Raw genomic sequence first — 19,010 nt, 5'->3', positions numbered from 1 at the left:
TTTTGGAGAAATTGTAGACTTTAGGTGATTGTTTTGGTAATCTGTTGCCAAATCTGTTTTTTACATTGGTTGTTAAAATATTACACGGTTGACACACAGACCTCTTCCAAACACCACAGTCCATGGGGAAACTCTTATTTTTCCACCATTCATTTAAATTCAGATATAAAGTGGGTAGATCAGAAAACACAAATTAAAATTGTAACATTGCTGAAATTCCTAATGACTCTTGAACCACTGCAGACGAGAACATGATTAGTTTCCATAGGTCCTTACACAAGAAATGAATCAATATTTTCTGGGGAGGAAGGAAGAATCTGTGACAAACAGGCAAACATGTCATCAGCACCTTTTGTGAATTGCCATTTGTCTGTACTGCTTGTCAGTCTTCGGAATAAGTTTCCCTTTAATTGAGCGAGCCAAGTATCCTTCCTCAATTCCAACCAGCTCTGCTACTCTCTTCATTGAGGCCGACAAGTTCTCCCATAAGCAAAAGAACTGATACCAGTCAATGGTTACCCATTCTTCATAGACCGGTGTGATCTGAAGTCAGTGGAGAAAGAAAAATCTTTAGCACCCCATCACAAGAGCTACACCAATACAATAGTTTATTTTGGTGTGGACAGAACAGTATGCATTGTTCATGCATTTAGTCTGCAGGTTTGAGCTCTCCTTACGACATGGGAACTGATGTACTTCAGCCAGACTAGCAGACGTACCATGACATTGTTCAGAGTTTTATTATAGCACATTTATAATATTCAGGGATGTCATCTTGAACACACAAGCCAGTATAACAGCTAATTTGGAAAATCTTGGTAACTGTAGTTATTTATAAACTATCATTTTTTTTTTAAAGTGTAGATTTTTAAATTTCATGCATGGGGTGATGGTATTGCTGGCTAGGCCAGCATTTATTGTACATCTCTAATTTCCCTAGAGGTGTTGATGGTGAGCTACCTTCTGCACTGTAAATTATATGATTCTATGAACTGCTGCAGTCTATGTCGTGTAGGTACACCCACAGTGATGTTAGTGAAAGCATTCCAGGATTTTGACCCAGTGACAGTGAAGAAATGGTGATATATTTTCACGTCACGATGGTGAGTGACTTGGAGGGGAACCTCCAGGTGGTGGTGTTCCATGTGTCTGCGGCCCTAGTCCTTCTAGATCAGTCGTTCTCAACCGGGGTCCACATGGACCCTGGGGGTCCATGTAACATTACTGGGGGTCCACACAAAAAAATACCGAATTGGGGGTCCACGGTGATATTTTAGTGGTCCATAGAGCAATTCTACTTCAGAACAATTGTTATTACTGAGAATTAAGTAGAAGAAAAAAATGTTTGTTTTCATGATGAATATTCACCTTTCTCTCTCTCTCTCTTTAACATAGTAATCACTAGAAACTGTGTATATTTGATATGAATTGGTTATTTTTAAGAGTAATTTAGTTCAATTTAGTCAGTAAAAAGTTTTTTTCATTACTTTTCATATTAGAATAAGTTTGGCAACGTACGAAAATACCGCTAATCCGTTTCCAACCCTCACGGTAAGGTAGATGGACTTTAGGATTAGTTTACCACACATATAAGAAGCTTTTTTTTCTGTGGAATGGCTATGGGGGTCCACAAAAAAAATTAAGAGGAAAAGGGGTCCATGGGTTAAAAAAGGTTGAGAACCACTGTTCTAGATGGTAGTGGTCGTGGGTTTGGAAGGTGCTGTCTCAGGAGCTCTTGCAGTGCATCTTGTAGATCAGGGGTGGGCAAACTACGGCCCGCGGGCCGCATGCGGCCCGCCAAAGGTATATCTGCGGCCCACCAAGTCATTAAAAAAAAAACATTTTGTTTTAAAAAAAAAATTTTTTTTTTTTTTTTAAGGTTAATGGGGGGGGGGGGGGGGGCTGTTGGGTTACTTACTGGTATAGGGTGGATACGTTGACTTGAGTAGGGTGATCATTGCTCGGCACAACGTTGAGGGCCGAAGGGCCTGTTCTGTGCTGTACTGTTCTATGTTCTATATGAGGCGCCCAGAATCATAACCGGGTGAAGTAATTATTTTACTTAATATACTATGCGGCCCTTTGTGAATTGTGAATTTCTGAATGTGGCCCTTGCACGGAAAAGTTTGCCCACCCCTGTTGTAGATGGTACACACGGCTGCCACTGGTGTGTCAGTGGTGGAGGGATTGAATGTTTGTGGAAGGGATGCCAATCAATGCTGCTTTGTCCTGGATGTGTTGAGCTTATTGAATGTTGTTGGAGCTGCACTCATCCAGGCAAGTGGAGTGTATTCCATCAGACTTCTGACTTATGCTTTGTGACTGGTGGAAAGGCTTTGGGGAGTCAGAAGGTGAGTTACTCACCGCAGGATACTTCCACCCACCGACCCAAAAGGCTGAAGCCAAGAAAGTGCACAAATAGGTTTATACAATGGGGCGGGGGGGGGGGGGGTTACATTTGCGACAATGTGAGCCTTTCCGAAATGCCAATATCAGCCTCCTACACACTTCCTCACAGCACTCAATGAAATAACAGCAGCCTTTCTGCATGATTCATGTTTTCCTATTCATCTACAGACTGCATCACATATCCTGGCAAATATTCTAGTTTCATGTGCACAAAATTAAACTGAACTATTTTTCTGATTGGCTTAATTCCTCACTTTTTACAATATTTACAATCAGGCCATCCACATGCAGTACAAACTTTACACACTAATCTGGCACTTTTCACACAGCTCTAATTTTGATCAAGTTCTTGATGCTACTCCTGGAGCAGGCCTTCATGTAATAGGATCTCACTGTAACTCTGTTTCAGTTTCCAGTGCTTTGAAGGCAATGCAATCTCAGTTGTAAAGTTAATGTCTCTCATCTCCCATCATCTCGGTGCCAGGCAAATTCAGAGAGATTAGAGACTATTTCCTCAAGAGATTTTCAGTCATTTAGGATTTGTTTTACACACGGGTTAATCTCTTTCTGTTAAGTGCTATCATTATTACAATTAAATAAGGGTAACTACAAAGACATGAGGGAGGAACTGGCCAGAGTTGATTGGAAAAGGAGGCTAGCAGGGAAGAGAGTAGAACAGCAATGGCAGGAGTTATGGGGGGTTATTAGGGAGGCACAACAGAAATTCATCCCAAGGAGGATGAAACATGCTAAGGAGAGGACAAAGCATCCATGGTTGACGAGGGAAGTCAATGACAGCATAAAAGCTAAAGAAAAAGCATACAGAGTGGTGAGGATTAGTGGGAAGCCATAGGATTGGGAAACCTTTAAAAGCGAGCAGAGGACAACTAAAAAAGCAATAAGGGGGGAGAAGATGAAATATGAGTGCAAGATAGTTAGTAATATAAAGGAAGGTAGGAAGAGTTTTTTTCGACATATAAAAGGTAAAAGAGAGGCAAAAATAGACATTGGACCACTGGAAAATGTGGCTGGAGAAGTAATAATGGGAAACAAAGAAATGGCAGACAAACTGAATAGTTACTTTGCATCGGTCTTCACGGTGGAAGACACCAGTGGGATGCCAGAGCTCCAGGAGAACCAGGAGGCAGAGATGAGTGCAATGACCATTACTAAGGAGAAGGTTCTGGGGAAACTGAAAGGTCTGAAGGTGGATAAGTCAACGGGTTGGATGGTCTACACCCCAGGGTCCTAAAAGAGATAGCTGAGGAAATTGTGGAGGCATTGGTGATGATATTTCAGGAATCACTGGAGGCAGGAAGTGTCCCAGAGGACTGGAAGGTGGCTAATGTAACACCCCTGTTGAAGAAGGGAGGGAGGCAGAAGACAGGAAATTATAGGCCAGTCAGCCTGACTTTGGTCATTGGTAAGATTTTAGAGTCTGTTATTTAAGATGAGATCGCGCAGTACTTGGAAGTGCATGGTAAAATATGATTGAGTCAGCACGGCTTCGTCAAGGGAAGGTCATATCTCACAAATCTCTGTTTGGGGAAGTAACAAGGAAGTTAGACAAAGGAGAACCAGTGGACATTATTTATTTAGATTTCCAGAAGGCCTTTGACAAGGTGCCGCATAAAAAACTGTTAAATAAGTTAAGAGCCCATAGTGTTAAGGGTAAGATCATGGCATGGATAGAGTATTGGCTGGCTGGCAGAAGGCAGAGAGTGGGGATAAAAGGGTCGTTTTCAGAATGGCAGCCGTGACTAGTGGTGTGCCTCAGTGGTCGATGCTGGGACCACAATTTTTCACAATATACATTAATGATCTGGAAGAAGGAACTGAAGGTACTGTTGCTAAGTTTGCAGATGATACAAAGATCTGTTGGGGGCAGGTAGTATTGAGGAAGCAGGTGTGCCGCAGAAGGACTTGGACAGGCTAGGTGAGTGTGCAAATGAAATGAAATGAAAATCGCTTATTGTCACGAGTGGCTTCAATGAAGTTACTGTGAAAAGCCCCTAGTCGCCACATTCCGGCGCCTGTTCGGGGAGGCTGGTACGGGAATTGAACCATGCTGTTGGCCTGCCTTGGTCTGCTTTAAAAGCCAGCGATTTAGCCCAGTGTGTTAAACCAGCCCCAGAAGTGGCAGATGGAATACAATGTGGAAAGTGTGAGGTTATAATCTTTGGAAGGAGAAATGGAGGCATAGACTGTTTTCTAAATGGGGATATCATAGAATTTACAGTGCAGGAGGCCATTCGGCCCATCGAGTCTGCACCAGCCTCACAAAGAGCACCCTACTGAAGCCCACGTATCTACCCTATCCCCGTAACCCAGTAACCCCCACTTAACATTTTTTGGACACCAAGGGCAATTTAACATGGTCAATCCACCTAACCCGCACATCTTTGGACTGTGGGAGGAAACAGGAGCACCCAAAGGAAACCCACGCAGACACGGGGAGGACGTGCAGGCTCCGCACAGACAGTGACCTAGCCGGGAATCGAACCTGGGACCTTGGAGCTGTGAAGCAACTGTACTAACAACTATGCTACCGAGATGCTTAGGAAATCAGAAGCACAAAAGGGACTTGGGAGTCCTTGTTTACGATTCTCTGAAGGTTAACGTACAGGTTCCGTCGGCAGTTAGGAAGGCAAATGCAATGTTAGCATTCATGTCAAGAGGGCTAGAATACAAGACGAGGGATGTACTTCTGAGGCTATATAAGGCTCTGGTAAGACCCCATTTGGAGTATTGTGAGCAGTTTTGGGCCCAGTATCCAAGGAAGGATGTACTGGCTTTGGAAAGGGCCCAGAGGAGTTTCACAAGCATGATCCCTGGAATGAAGAGCTTGTCGTATGAGGAACGGTTGAGGACTCTGGGTCTGTATGCGTTGGAGTTTAGAAGGATGGGGGGGGGGGGGTGATCTTACTGAAACTTACAGGATACTGCAAGGCCTGGATAGAGTGGACGTGGAGAGGATGTTTCCACTTGTAGGAAATACTAGAACCAGAGGACACAATCTCAGACTAAAGGGACGATCCTTTAAAACAGAGATGAAGAGGAATTTCTTCAGCCACAGGGTGGTGAATCTGTGGAACTCTTTGCCACAGAAGGCTGTGGAGGCCAAATCACTGAGTGTCTTTAAGACAGAGATAGATAGATTCTTGATCAACAAGGAGATCAGGGGTTATGGGGAGAAGGCTGGAGAATGGGGATGAGAAAAATATCAGCCATGATTGAATGGCGGAGCAGACTCTTATGGTCTTATTGTACCTTGCACGTTCATTACATTCACATTGACTAAACCTTCTGACAAAACTGTCAGATTCGTTATTACTTTTATTGCCAAAGAAGGAGTGAGGATATCCTTATCCAATTTAATTCTGCTAGAGTCCCGCCATAGAATCCTGCTCGGTTGGCGATCAGCAGCACCACCTAAAACTGCAGACTCGCTGTCCAACCTATCGGAATTTCTCCAAACGGAGAAAATCAAATTCACCATCTGTGGGTCAGAAGAGGGCTTCCACAAAACATGGGAGCCATTCACCCAACTGTTCCAAGACCCATTTGTGGCCAACACATAAATAAATAAATAGCCAGTAGCTAGGGAGAAATAGCCAGGACTAGACAGAAAGAGGAAGGTGAGGGAGGACTTGGGGGAGGCAGGGGGTGGAGCAAGGGGAGGTAGCAAAACTCAGCAAGAAAGAATGGGGGGCAGCAGTGAAGAAGGGGGGCAATGGAGGGGGGGGGGGGGGGGGCACGACAGACTGTAAATAGAGAAACCAAAGAAGAAACCTTTGTGACTGTACAATAAAATGAAAACTAACACAATGTTTATAATTTTAAAAATGCCAATAAAAAGATTTTATTCAAAATTCTGCTCGAGTCACAGCCACGTTAACATCAAAACAGTACTAACAGCCCTGGCTCACTCAGTGGGACTTTTGGGATTAATTTCAAAATAAATTGTTTTCTCCGGAACTTATAATAATAATCTTTATTGTCACAAGTAGGTGTACATTAACACTGCAATGACGTTACTGTGAAAAGCCCCTAGTCACCACATTCCGGCACCTGTTTGAGTACACAGAGGGAGAATTCAGAATGGCCAAATTCCCGAACAGCGCGTATTTTGGAACTTGTGGTACCTTTCACATTACAACCACTGATAACTTGATACAACCTTACCCTCCCATTTGGATAGTATAAATTCTCACAGCTTCTTGTCCATTTGTCAATTTTATTGAATATTACTCGAGCCACATGTATCCAAGCTTATTTTACAATTTTGCAGCAATGTAAACTGTGTATAATTTACCTTAGCTCCCTCCTGAAGTCCCAAATTGTAAATTACTTTATATTTACGTTATATTTATTATGCGGAAATGTTACCTGGATATTTTGAAGTCCTCCAAAATCAGTATCAAAACCCCAGAGCTGGCAACTAAAACATCCTTTGCGGTTCTTTCAATTTTTAATCAACGTGCTGATTAAATCACTCAGAAAATTGCCGTTTACAGTTAAGAAACAACCTAAAAATGTATCAGAGACTGTCCCACCGCCAGCAGACACAAGGGAGTGCTGGGGTGCTGGGGTCCCTCTCCTCTCTGCAGAGCCTTGCACTCTGGGGTTTGGTTTCTCCGTATCGGAACTCCAGGTGACAATGGGTCACCCGAAGATGCTCGGGTTATCTTCGAAGTAACAATTCCCCGGAGCGCTTTGGAAGAGCTCGAGAGTCTCTGGACCAAGAACCTTGAATTGCTTTGCTGATATCCTTCCCTATCTTTGCTACACAACCTATGATATCCAAAGCACAGGTAAAGAAAAAAATAATGTTATAATCACATGGAATTCAATCATAGTGGTTGGAAATTCATTCATTTTGGGCCCCTTCTAGCATACCTAACATGGCTCTCAAAAGAATCCATAAGGTATTGAGGGAAGCAATGTGCACTGTTTATTCCCTCTCTCTTTCTTTCTATATTTTGACTAAGAGACTTCTCCCCCCCACCCCAAGAGAGGAAATGGCACGATTTCAATGCTGCTTGGAGGCCAGGGGAGGGAAAGGGCCATGCCATTGGAAAATTACATGCTGAAAGCTCCCAGCCCGACCTAAGCCTTGTTGGAGGAGGATTGCATTTGATTTCAAGGTCCCGGTTGGTAAAGGCCTGAGCCTTTCCTCCCCGGGAGATGATAACTGAGGATACAAGAACCTGGCATTCATTTATTTGAAGTTCACTCTGGAAGATGTTCCCTATATCCTGTTTCCACTGCAAAGAAACAGGCCATTCAGTCCAATTGGCCTCTGCCAGTGTATAATCTCCACACAAGCCTCATGTCACCTTACTTCATCTCACCCCATCAGCATATCCTTCTAATCCTTCATGTACTCATCCAGTCTCCCCTTAAATATTAATGATACTACAGAGGATAAGAGTCCGTTACAGACAGATGTCAAAGTCAGATTAGCTCAAAATGCCCAAATAATTTGACCCCATCTTAAATTCTCCTATTTGCGTACTGGGTCCCAAAACCAAAAATGCATATTATAAATTCATATAAATATGTTCCCTCTTTGAAAAATAAACAAGCTGTTTTGGGGAATCGCTATAACACTCAAATACATTTTCTGTTGAGTTAATCAAAGACATATAATGGGAACCTACAGAGATACAAAAAGCTGATTCAATCTGGTTTAGAGTTCCACCGGTACTGGTGACCTCCAATACATAAAGTGGCAAGCCTCAACTGTCACTGTTCAAAGCTATTCAATCGTTGGAATGGGGCCAGTCATCACAGCAGAGACTAATTTCCTTACCCAATCGTAAAAGAAACTAAACTTTCACCAGAGATCATTAGACGCAATCAAAAGTGGTGACCAGGCTGATATATAATCCTTGCTCTGCGTGGGTTTCCTTCGGGTGCTCTGGTTTCCTCCCACAAGTCCCGAAAGGCGTGCTGTTAGGTGAATTGGACGTTCCGAATTCCCCCTTCATAGCTGAACAGGTGACTAGGGGATTTGCAGTAACTTGATTGCAGTGTTAATGTAAGCCTACTTGTGACACTAATAAAGATTATCACAATAGCTTCAAAAACATATAGTCTATTTTTACAGTTTGAATATAGTATCCGAAATATTACGGATTAAAACGACCCAATAAAAGGACCTCTTACCATCACCAAGCAAAGACGACACAGGTGCTGTGATATAATTGTCTCATACCTTTGGCATCGGGCCAGGTTTATATCAGAAGTGCAGGGATTATACGTTGATCTACTACTCACTACCAGGTGTGTGAAACTTAACAGAGATCAAGACATGAAGGAGTATCAGGTTGCTCAGAGGAACATGAATCAAGGAACATCTCAACCATTGTCCACTGGCTGTTACATGCAGCATGAAAAACACGATTGATGCTATCTACAGAGAATTCCTGACATACCTGATAGAGGATATGAAGATCATTCTCCAAAACAAACCCTTTCATTGCTTTCTGTAAGTCAGCAAAGATTCTCAGTGCATCTGGAGGAGACAGGGAGGAGGCGAGAGTGGCTGCTCCCAACTGTGTGGGTCGATACAGGTGAACTATATAAAAAGAAACACATTATTAAAAATAACACATCATTTATACAAGTACAATTAAAACGATTAGCATTTTCAGCACAGGAGGCCCTCATTTTTCCTGTAAAAGCTCTTTGAAAAAGCTGCCTAATTTAGTTCCAAACTCCAGCTTTTTCCACAACCCCACCATCAGGCCTGGACTTGCAAAATCCTACCAACTGTTCAGGCTTGAGACAATTTACACCTCTTTAACCTGTGATTATCCCTCTCCCTGGATCTGTAATGATTTGATTACCTGCAAATGCCTGCATTCCAAGCATTGTCCAGCATCTCTGACTTTGTCTATATAAATGTTTCTGGAACATACCTCGCCATTCACCTGAGGAAGGAGCTGCGCTCCGAAAGCTCGTGTTTGAATCAAACCTGTTGGACTTTAACCTGGTGTTGTAAGACTTCTTACTGTGCTCAGTAAGAGAGCCACTGTTTCAAGAATTGCAGAGCCCATCCGGACCAAATGAAAATGCCCGCTCAGAGCTATATTTGGTGGCCCGACATAGATCAGGATATTGAACACATGGCGCGCCAGTGTGACCCCTGCAAGGGTCTACATATCAACCTCCACCAATGGAAAGGACCTGGTCATTCATGGACGTGGGTACATGTGGGCTCACAGCTTTCTTCTTGGGCAGAACGATCCTCTGCCCGTTCAAAGTGGTTGGATATCCAAGAAATATGGACAACAACATCAGCAGCCACAGTCGGGGCCCTGCGGTGCATTTTTGTTACCCATGGCCTCCCCAAGCTAATAGTGTCTGACAATGGCACTCCATTCACTGGAGAGGAGTTTCAGTATTTTGTCCGAATAAATAACATTCGCCATACTAGAATTACCTCCCAGCACCCAGCCTCAAAAGATTAGCGGTGAGAGCTTTGTAGAATTTCAAAACAACCATGAAAAAAAAACAGTCCAGCAGACCACTGTATCTATAGTTTGCCAACTTTATTCTAACTTGTAAGGTGACCCCCATGCCACCATAGGTGTCACACCGGTGGAAGTACCCATGGGCCATCATCTCCAGACCCAATTGGATTAAGTTTTCCCAAATTTGGCGGGGAGGGTGGAGGAGTAACAGGCCTCGCAGAGGAAACACCATGGGCGGGATTCTCTACCGGCGGGATGCTCCTTTTACCGGCAGCCCGGGGATTTCCCGACAGCGTGGGGCTGCCCCACAATAGGAAACCCATTGACCGGCTGGTGTAACGGAGCATCCCGTCGGCAGGTTAAGGCAGAAATGTGGTGTGGCGGGACGGAGCATCCTGCCGCATGTTTCGCACAAAGGAGACAGGTAATTTCAAGTCAGCAGCCTGGTCCTCGTCAGGAACTTTGCCTCAGTCCCACTTTGACTACCAGGCAAAGTTGTATTAAAGTCAGGTCCAGTCTCAAACGTGGTGGGTTTAAATGGTAGGACAGTGCAGAAACACGTTGACAATGTAAGAAACCAGGAGGCTACAATCCCACTCTCGGAACAGTTGGAGCCGGGAGGCAGCACCAGTGCTCCTGTGGTGGAGCCAGAACAGAGGGAATCTAGGAGTTCTGAGTAGGTCCCGATGATACAGGAGGGAGCTGGAGAAGGGAATGCCTCTGCCGTAGTGGTCGAATCTCCAAGGCAATCTTCCAAGGATGACAGCGTCGCTACTTCAGAATTGGATCAACCGGTTGGGGGATGAAGGAGGTCTACGAAATCCAGAAAATCTCTCGATAGATTGACCTTGTGATGAACTGTTATGGATTCTCTCCCCTTGTGTTTGTCAATCTTTTTATTGTATATAGTTGCTGTACATAACCTGTTATGGAAATAACGTCCCCCTCCCTTACAGGTCCCACCTTTATTAACCCCCTACTCTAAGCTAAACTAACCCCCCCTCCCCTTTCTGCTGACGATTAATTTTCCGCAAAGAAGTCGACGAATGGTTGCCACCTCCGGGCGAACCCTAACAGTGACCCTCTCAAGGCGAACTTGATTTGATTTTCTCCAAACAGAGAAAGCTAGCCATGTCAGATAGTCAGGTCTCCGACTTCAGGGGCTTGGAGTCCCTCCAAGCTAATAATATCCATCTCCAGGCCACAAGGGAAGCAAACGCCAGAACATCTGCCTCTTTCTCCTCCTGGATTCCCGGGTCTTCCGACACCCCAAAAATCATCACCTCTGGAATCAGCGCCACCCTTGTTTTTAACACCGTGGACATGACATCTGCAAACCCCAGCCAAAATCCCCTAAGCTTCGGACATGCCCAGAACATGTGGCCATGGTTTGCTGGTCCTCCCGCACATTTTGCACACCTGTCTCCACCCCAAAGAATCTGCTCATCCTGGCCACTGTCATGTGAGCCCGGTGAACGACCTTGAATTGTATCAGGCTGAGCCTGGCACATGTTGCGGATTCGTTGACTCTACTCAACGCGTCTGCCCATAGACCATCCTCTATCTCTCCTCCCAGCTCCTCCTCCCACTTGCACTTCAGTTCCTCGGTCTGTGTCTCCTCTGACCACATAAGTTGCTTGTAAATGTCCGAGACGCTTCCTTCTCCCACCCACCCTCTGGAAACTACCCTGTCCTGAATCCCCCTTAGCGGTAGGAGCGGGAAGGTTGACCCCTGTTTACGTAGGAAGTCCCGCACCTGCAGATACCTGAATTTGTTTCCCCTCGCCAACCCAAACTTCTCCTCCAGTGCCCTCATACCCGGAAAGCTCCCCTCTATAAACATACCCCATCTTCTCAATCCCTGCTCTTCGCCATATCCAGAACCCCCCATCCATACTTCCCGGGGCAAACCGATGATTATTACACATTGGGGACCAGACCGATGCTCCCTCTGCTCCCACATGTCTCCTCCATTGCCCCCAGACTCTCAGGGCTGCCACCACCATGGGGCCGGTGGAATACCGTGCCGGCGGGAATGGCAGAGGCACAGTTATCAACGCCCCCAAACTGGTTCCCTTGCATGAAGCCGCCTCCATACGCTCCCATGCCAACCCCTCCCCCACCACCCCAGTTCCTGATCATGGCTATATTCGCCACCCAGTAATAGTTACCAAAATTTGGCAGCACCAGCCCACCCTCTCCCCGACTCCGCTCAAGCATTACCTTCCTTACTCGCACGGTCTTGCCCACCTAAACAAAGCCAGAGATCACTTTGTTGACCCATTTATAAAAGGAACGCAGAATAAATATGGGGAGACATTGAAACACGAACAGGAATCTCGGGTGGACCATCATCTTCACCATCTGCACCCTCCCAGCTAATGACAACGGGAGCACATCCCATCTCCGAAAATCATCCTTCATTTGGTCTACTAGTCGGGCCAGATTTAATTTATGCAGCCGGTCCCATTCCTGCGCCATTTGAATGCCTAGGTACCTAAAGCTTCCCCCTACTAATCTAAACGGCAGCTCCCCCAATCGCCTCTCCTGTCCCCTCGCCTGGATCGCAAACATCTCACCTTTCCCCATATCAAGCTTATACCCCGAAAACCGGCCAAATTCCCCTACAATCCTCATGATTTCTTTCATCCCCTCTAATGGGTCCGATACATACAGAAGCAGGCCATCTGCACAAAGCGAGACTCTGTGCTCTCTTCCCCCCCCCCAGGTCCAGCCCCTTGAGGCTCTCAGAGCCATTGCCAACGGCTCTATAGCTAGCACAAAAAACAGTGGGCAGAGGGGGCATCCCTGTCACATCCCCGGTACAGTCTAAAATAGTCCAATGTTGTCCTATTCGTCCATACACTTGTCACAGGAACCTGATACAGCAAGCTGACCCAGTCAATAAAACCCTGCTCAAATCCAAACCGTCCCAGTACCTCCCACAGATAATCCCATTCTACCTGATCAAAAGCCTTTTCTGCATCCATTGCGATCACTACATCCACCTCCCTAACTTGGGGGCATCATGATCACATTTAACAACCTTCTTACATTGACCACCAACTGCCTACCCTGAACAAACCCCGTCTGGTCCTCCCCAATAACACAATCCTCAATCCTGGAGGACAAAATTTTGGCCAGCAGTTTGGCGTCCACATTCAACAGGGATATCAGCCTGGAGGACCCACACAGCTCCGGGTACTCATCCTGCTTCAGGATCAGCGATCGTGGCCCGTGACATCGTCGGGGAAAGCACCCCCCTTTCCCTTGCCTCATTGAACATCCTCATCAACACCGGCCCCAATATCCCAGAGAACCTTTTATAAAACTCCCCAGGGTACCCGTCCGGCCCCGGGGCTTTACCCGCCTGCATGGCTTTCAGACCCTCCACTACCTCTTCCAACCCGATCGGGGCCCCCAGCCCTTCTCCCAGCTCCCCGTCCACTTTTTGGAAATTTAGCCCCCCCCAAGAAGTGCCTCATCCCCTCCGGCCCCGTAGGGGGTTCCGACCTACACAGCCTACTGTAAAAATCCCTAAAACACCTTATTAACCCCTGCTGAATCTCCAACCAGGTTCCCATCTCCGTCATTTACTTTCCATCTCCCTGCCTGCCTCCCTCTTTCTAAGCTGTTGTGCAAGCAATCTGCTGGCCTTCTCTCCATACTCATAGATCTCCCCCTCGCCTTTCTCAGCTGCTCCACCGCCCTCCCTTGGGTTAACAAAGCCGAACTCCGCCTGTAGCCTCTGCCATTCCCTTAAAAGCCCTGCCGCTGGGGTCTCCGCATACCTCCTATCGATCTGTAATAACTCCCTAACCAGTTGGTCTGTCTCTGCCCAGTCCACCTTCTCCCTCTGGGCCCGTATCGAGATCAGTTCCGCTCTGACCGCTGCCTTCAGGGCTTCCCAGACCATCGCTGCTGAAATTTCCCCAGTGTCGTTGACCTGCAGGTAGTTCTGAATACATTTCCTCAGCCGCTCAAACACCCCTTTGTCAGCCAAAAGTCCCACATCTAACCTCCAGTGCAGGCGCTGATTACTGTCTTTACTAACCTGCAGGTCAACCCAGTGCGAAGCTTGTGAGATTGTGATCCCCGTGTCCACCACCCCTGCCAGTAAGGCCCTGCTCAAAATGAAGAAATCAATTTGGGAGTACACTTTATGCACGTGTGAGTGGAAGGAGAACTCCTTCACCCTCGGCTGCCAAATCTTCATGGATCCACCCCCACCCCCCCATCTGCTCCATGAACCCTTTTACTTCCTTTACCATTGCTGGCACCCTACTCGCTTTCAGGCTTGACCGGTCCAAGCCAGGGTCAATAACTGTGTTGAAGTCCCCTCCCATTACGAACCTGTGCGAGTCCAGGTCCGGTATCTTCCCCAGAATCCTCTTTATAAACTCCACATCATCCAAATTTGGCGCATACATATTTACTAATACCACCTGCACCCCCTCCAGTTTCCCAGTGACCATAATGTACCGACCTCCCACATCCGAAAATATTCTATTCGCCTCAAACACCACCCACTTATTGATCAGGATCGTGACCCCTCTAGTCTTTGAATCCAGTCCCGAGTGAAAGACCTGACTGACGCAGCCTTTCCTCAATCTAATCTGGTCAGTTACTCTAAGGTGCGTCACCTGCAACATTACCACTTCCGCCTTCAGTCCCCTAAAATGCGCGAACATAAGTGCCCTCTTGACCGGCCCATTTAATCCTCGAACATTCCAGGTGATCAGCCTAGCTGGGGGGCTCATTGCACCCCCCATTCGCCGATCAGCCATCCTCTTTTTTGGGCCCACCTCCAGCCCATGCTCCGCGCCTCCACCAGCCTGCCCCCTGGCAGCCTTCGCCCCCATACTTCTCTCTGTCCCTTGGCCCAAGTCCCTCCCTCATTAGCAGAACATTTCTCTCCCCCCCCCTCCCACCCTAGTAACAACACTCTGTAACCCAACCCCTTTGATAAATCGAACATATGCACACCCCCCACTGCGCTTCCGTGAGCTAGCCCGTCCAGCAAGCTTGGTGGCCCCCATCCCCGGCACCAGATAGTCTCCCACCTATTGTTCCCTCCCCAACCACCCCACTCATACAAACATACTCCAACATCAAACAATCCCCAGACGATTTCCCGACAGAAAAACACCAAAATCTAAACAAGCACACCTCCATCCCCCAACAGTGCAAATGAAAACCTTAACTTACTCAACTCTGCCACTCCCAAATCAATACAGAAGGCATTACAAACAGCTTCCACAAAACAGAAAACAAGAAACTTTTTTTAAAGAACAGAGAAAGCAAAAGAAAAAAAACATGAACGTTGCAGCAAAGTTCAAAAGTTCTCAGTCCATCACCAGTCCTTTCCTTTTCACAAAGTCCAGCGCATCCTCAGGCGACTCGAAATAAAAGTCCTTTTCCTCATACGTGACCCAGAGACGGGCCAGATACAACAGTCCGAACTTTCACCTTTTTCTTAAAAAGGATCGACCTAATCTGGTTGAAGCCTGCTCTTCTCCTGGCCACCTCCACACTCAGGTCTTGGTGGACCCACAGGATACTGTGGTCCCACTTACAGCTCCGTGTCTGCTTGGCCCACTGTAGAATGCGCTCCTTATCCAAGTACCTGTGGAATCTCACCACCATTGGCCTTGGGGGAGGGGGGTCTCCCGTTCGCGGCTTCCTCACCGGTGGTCTGAGCCCTGTCCACCTCCAAGGGTCAGGAAAATGCCCCACCCCCCAGCAGCTTCTCAAACATATCTGCGATGTCTGCCCCGGCGTCCGCTCCATCGGACCCCTCCGGGAATCCAACGATTCTCAAGTTCTGCCGGCGGGGACCTATTCTCTAGGTCCTCCACCTTCTCCCGGGGCTTCTTTTGCTGGTCTCTCAGCATCCCCTCGTCCAACTCCACCACAGTTTGATGTTCCTCCTGCTCAGCCAGCGCCTTCTCCACCTTCTGGATCGCCCGATCTTGGCCATCCAATCTAAGCTCCAGCCGCTCAATCGACTCTTTTATCGGGTCCAAGCAGTCCCGTTTCTGCTTAGCAAAGCCTTCCTGAATAATTTGCATCAGCTGCTCCGTTGACCGCTGGGTCGACAAACCAGAGGTCGGGTCCTCCGCCATGCTATCTCCTGCTGCAGCTTCAGCCCAAGTCTTCTCTGTCTTTCTGTCTCTGCCTTTACGAGCACTTCTAGTCCTTCTCTCCATGCACCGATGTGGGAATTCAGTACACAATTGCCTCTGTCATCAGTTTTACAGTTCAAGTCCGGTAGAAAATCGGGGGAAAAGGTCCAAAAGTCCGACCTGAGTGGGAGCCACCAAATATGCAACTTACTCCTCCATAGCCGCCACCAGAAGTCATGGAAATATGTTATTGAGCGGCTTAAAAAGTAGAGGGATGTGGCAGTGTGGCCCCTTTAAGGGGCGAAGCCTCACAGTCCACGTGACCAGCTCAGGGTCTATCACGCAGGAGCGCGTGAACACCAACCAATGGGGATAAAGTGTAGGGCCCTGGGAGTGGGGTCCTGAGCAGAGTGTACCCCTGGAGCCAGAGTGTGTAGGCCTGTTTAGCGATTCTATACCGGTGTATAGTTTACCTTTACTTATTACCAGTAAACCCTTGATCTATTATACTAGAAATCCCCCTCATATTGCCTTGAGCCACCACAATTGCATTGGATCAAAAGAAGTGGCTATTGCGAATGCCAGAAAATGTGGTAAGTCTGAGGATTAAGAGCAATTTTGAGCCCAGCAAAGGAGAACCAAAAAGCTGATTCAGAAATGGAAAAGAGAGTATGAATGCAAACTAGGGAGGAACATAAAGAGCGGACTGTAAAAGCTTCTTTAGGTATGTAAAAAGGAAACTTCGCTTGAACAGAAACTAAACAGTGGATATGGAAATTGTGCGGCAAAGTGGCCTTGAGCTAGTTGGTCAGCCATGATCTAATTGAACACCACAGCAGGCTCGATGGGCTGATTGGCCTACTCTGTTCCCATGTTCATTTAAATTGTACCAGATGCAGGACAGTAAAATAAAACTTAGGCAAAATTAAAATAATTGACAAAAATGTACGGCAAACAACTTATCACAAAACATGTGTGAATAAACAGAATTATTTCAAAATTTAAACAACAGATGTACAAAAACGACAATTTCTAAAAGAAGATATGCAGTATGGAACTAGCTTTAGAAAAGTGCAAGTCAGGTTATTGGCCTGAAGACTGGAAAATATATGAAACTTTATTTCCCAAAGGATAAGATAGAGGTAAAGGAAAAGTTACTTTTATTCCCTTCTTGGTCCACTTCCAGTATTTGAATAAGCTCATTCTCCATTAGGTACTGAATAGAGTCCTCAATAGCATTGCCCTGGATTGATGCTGCCTCAGTCTCCTGTGCACTGGCAGCCAGCAGTGTGCACGAGGCATACACACGGACATCTTCTGGGGTACTGGCAACACCGCCCACTATTATCTGAAACCAAGACAAAGAGCCCACAGTTTTTGCAATCCTACAATGTCCAAAGAATTCCTCAAGTCTGATAAATTGTTCTCACACAGTCCAAACTAGAAAGAATCATAAATTTGGATACAGCTCCACTTCTCAGCCACCTCAAACACAAGACTTTGAATCAATTTTCTTTCTCATAATCAACTACAATCTGTGCTAACAATTTCTATTTTCCTATATTCCTTAGTCTGTTGGATTCTGTAAAAGCACTGGAATTTATACTTTACCAAAGGGTACCAGATAAATCCTTCACTTGCCAACGAGGAAGTGTTGGAGATTTACCATCCAGTCTACATCTAGGAAATAATAATGCTTCAGTTTGACCTGCTAAACTGTTTTATATCAACTATTTCAGATCCTATTAACTTCCCATTAGAATCAAACCGAGTGAATTAACCCTTTCTCAACATTTACTGATAATTGTCTATTCATCTTAGAATCAAAGTTAGCCGCGCTTAAACATTGAGTGTGAAAATAACCAATAGTTCTGGTTGAATGACAAAATGAATAACCACGGTTACAAAGGCAGCTCAGGATGTTGCAGTAAATCCTTGCTGATAACAAAATTTACTATTGGAATCAGTGCTGATTATAAATTGGTGAGATCAATTTAGGATTAAACTCCAGAAAATGCTAATTAAAGTAGATAATAATCTCATCAAAATGTATACAATTCTTACAACTTTGCCCACATTAGCTGGTTGCCTTTCCTCTGAGAGACTGGCATTAGCCTTCTCAGAGATCAGTGACAAACATCCTCTGTAGGAGTGCCATCCATTCCTCCTTTTATGTTTTATTAATCCAGTGACAGAGATGAATATAAACCTCTGAATTTATTATGGTTTTTCTACCAATTCTATGACAGTTCCATCTATAATTGAATGATCAGACCATTCTGTCTGAGGTTTTCAGAAAAACTAATGCAAGCCATCACTTCCAACAACTTATTACATTTATTTGTAAACCAGGACTCCATGGGATCAGAAATGTATTTTGATCACTTTTGTATGTTTGAAAATGCTGTTATATACAAAACAACAAGCAGGTTCTGGATTACAGCTTGAAGACTTGTACGTGTCCAAAATCTCATTTAAAACTTTTAAATATCAAGCATGACTTATTCTAATCAATACAATTTGCCAAACAGAGAAGATCAAATAAAATGTTTTGACATTGGTGTCTAAGAATCTTGGCCATCACATGAAGAGACAACATCACCAACGAAGGAGCATTACAGAGGACTGGTCAGAAACGCCTGCCCAACTCATGATGGAGAGAGAATGGAGACTGGCAAAACATGTATTTTGCTCCCCTCACCAGAGACATGTAGAATGGACAACACCAGATAGAAAAAGAAGATAGTGGCAGTTAGCCACTGTATAAACCTTTTGATGGAATTAATTCCAACTAATTTCAGTATCGTTTGTTGTGTGCTTTTAATTCAGGTCCATTGCACTTCAATTTAAATGAGAACCTTCAAGAGTGGAGTACCACCTGGAATTGAGTGAAAGAGATTGCAATGGACCTGTGCCAGTGGCAGAGTCTTGATGTCCAATGTCTCACACAGAACAGAAGGAACTAAGTAAGTTTAAGTTCTCAGGTTTTAAAAAT

The 19,010-nt window shown here is 45.6% G+C and overlaps 1 protein-coding gene across 7 annotated transcripts in view; it reads right to left on the bottom strand.

Moving 5' to 3' along the window:
- The window catches only part of polq (polymerase (DNA directed), theta), a 111,750-nt gene that overhangs the window by 63,110 nt on the left and 29,630 nt on the right, over positions 1-19,010 (bottom strand). For all 7 annotated transcript variants that reach the window (XR_005461267.1, XM_038801912.1, XM_038801911.1 and 4 more), the window contains 3 exons: positions 17,174-17,363; positions 8,850-8,992; positions 350-543 (listed from right to left, as the gene is read on the bottom strand). Coding sequence is in view for 6 of the 7 variants with exons in the window: in XM_038801912.1 (XP_038657840.1) it covers positions 350-543; positions 8,850-8,992; positions 17,174-17,363 (527 nt within the window). In the remaining variant the exon portion in view is untranslated. The remainder of the gene's footprint in view (positions 1-349; positions 544-8,849; positions 8,993-17,173; positions 17,364-19,010) is intronic.

The sequence above is a fragment of the Scyliorhinus canicula genome, chromosome 7 (genome assembly GCF_902713615.1).
Source record: "Scyliorhinus canicula chromosome 7, sScyCan1.1, whole genome shotgun sequence".
NCBI lineage: Eukaryota > Metazoa > Chordata > Chondrichthyes > Carcharhiniformes > Scyliorhinidae > Scyliorhinus > Scyliorhinus canicula.
Note: the sequence above shows the minus strand (reverse complement) of the source record. Positions and strands in the feature narration are given on the sequence as shown.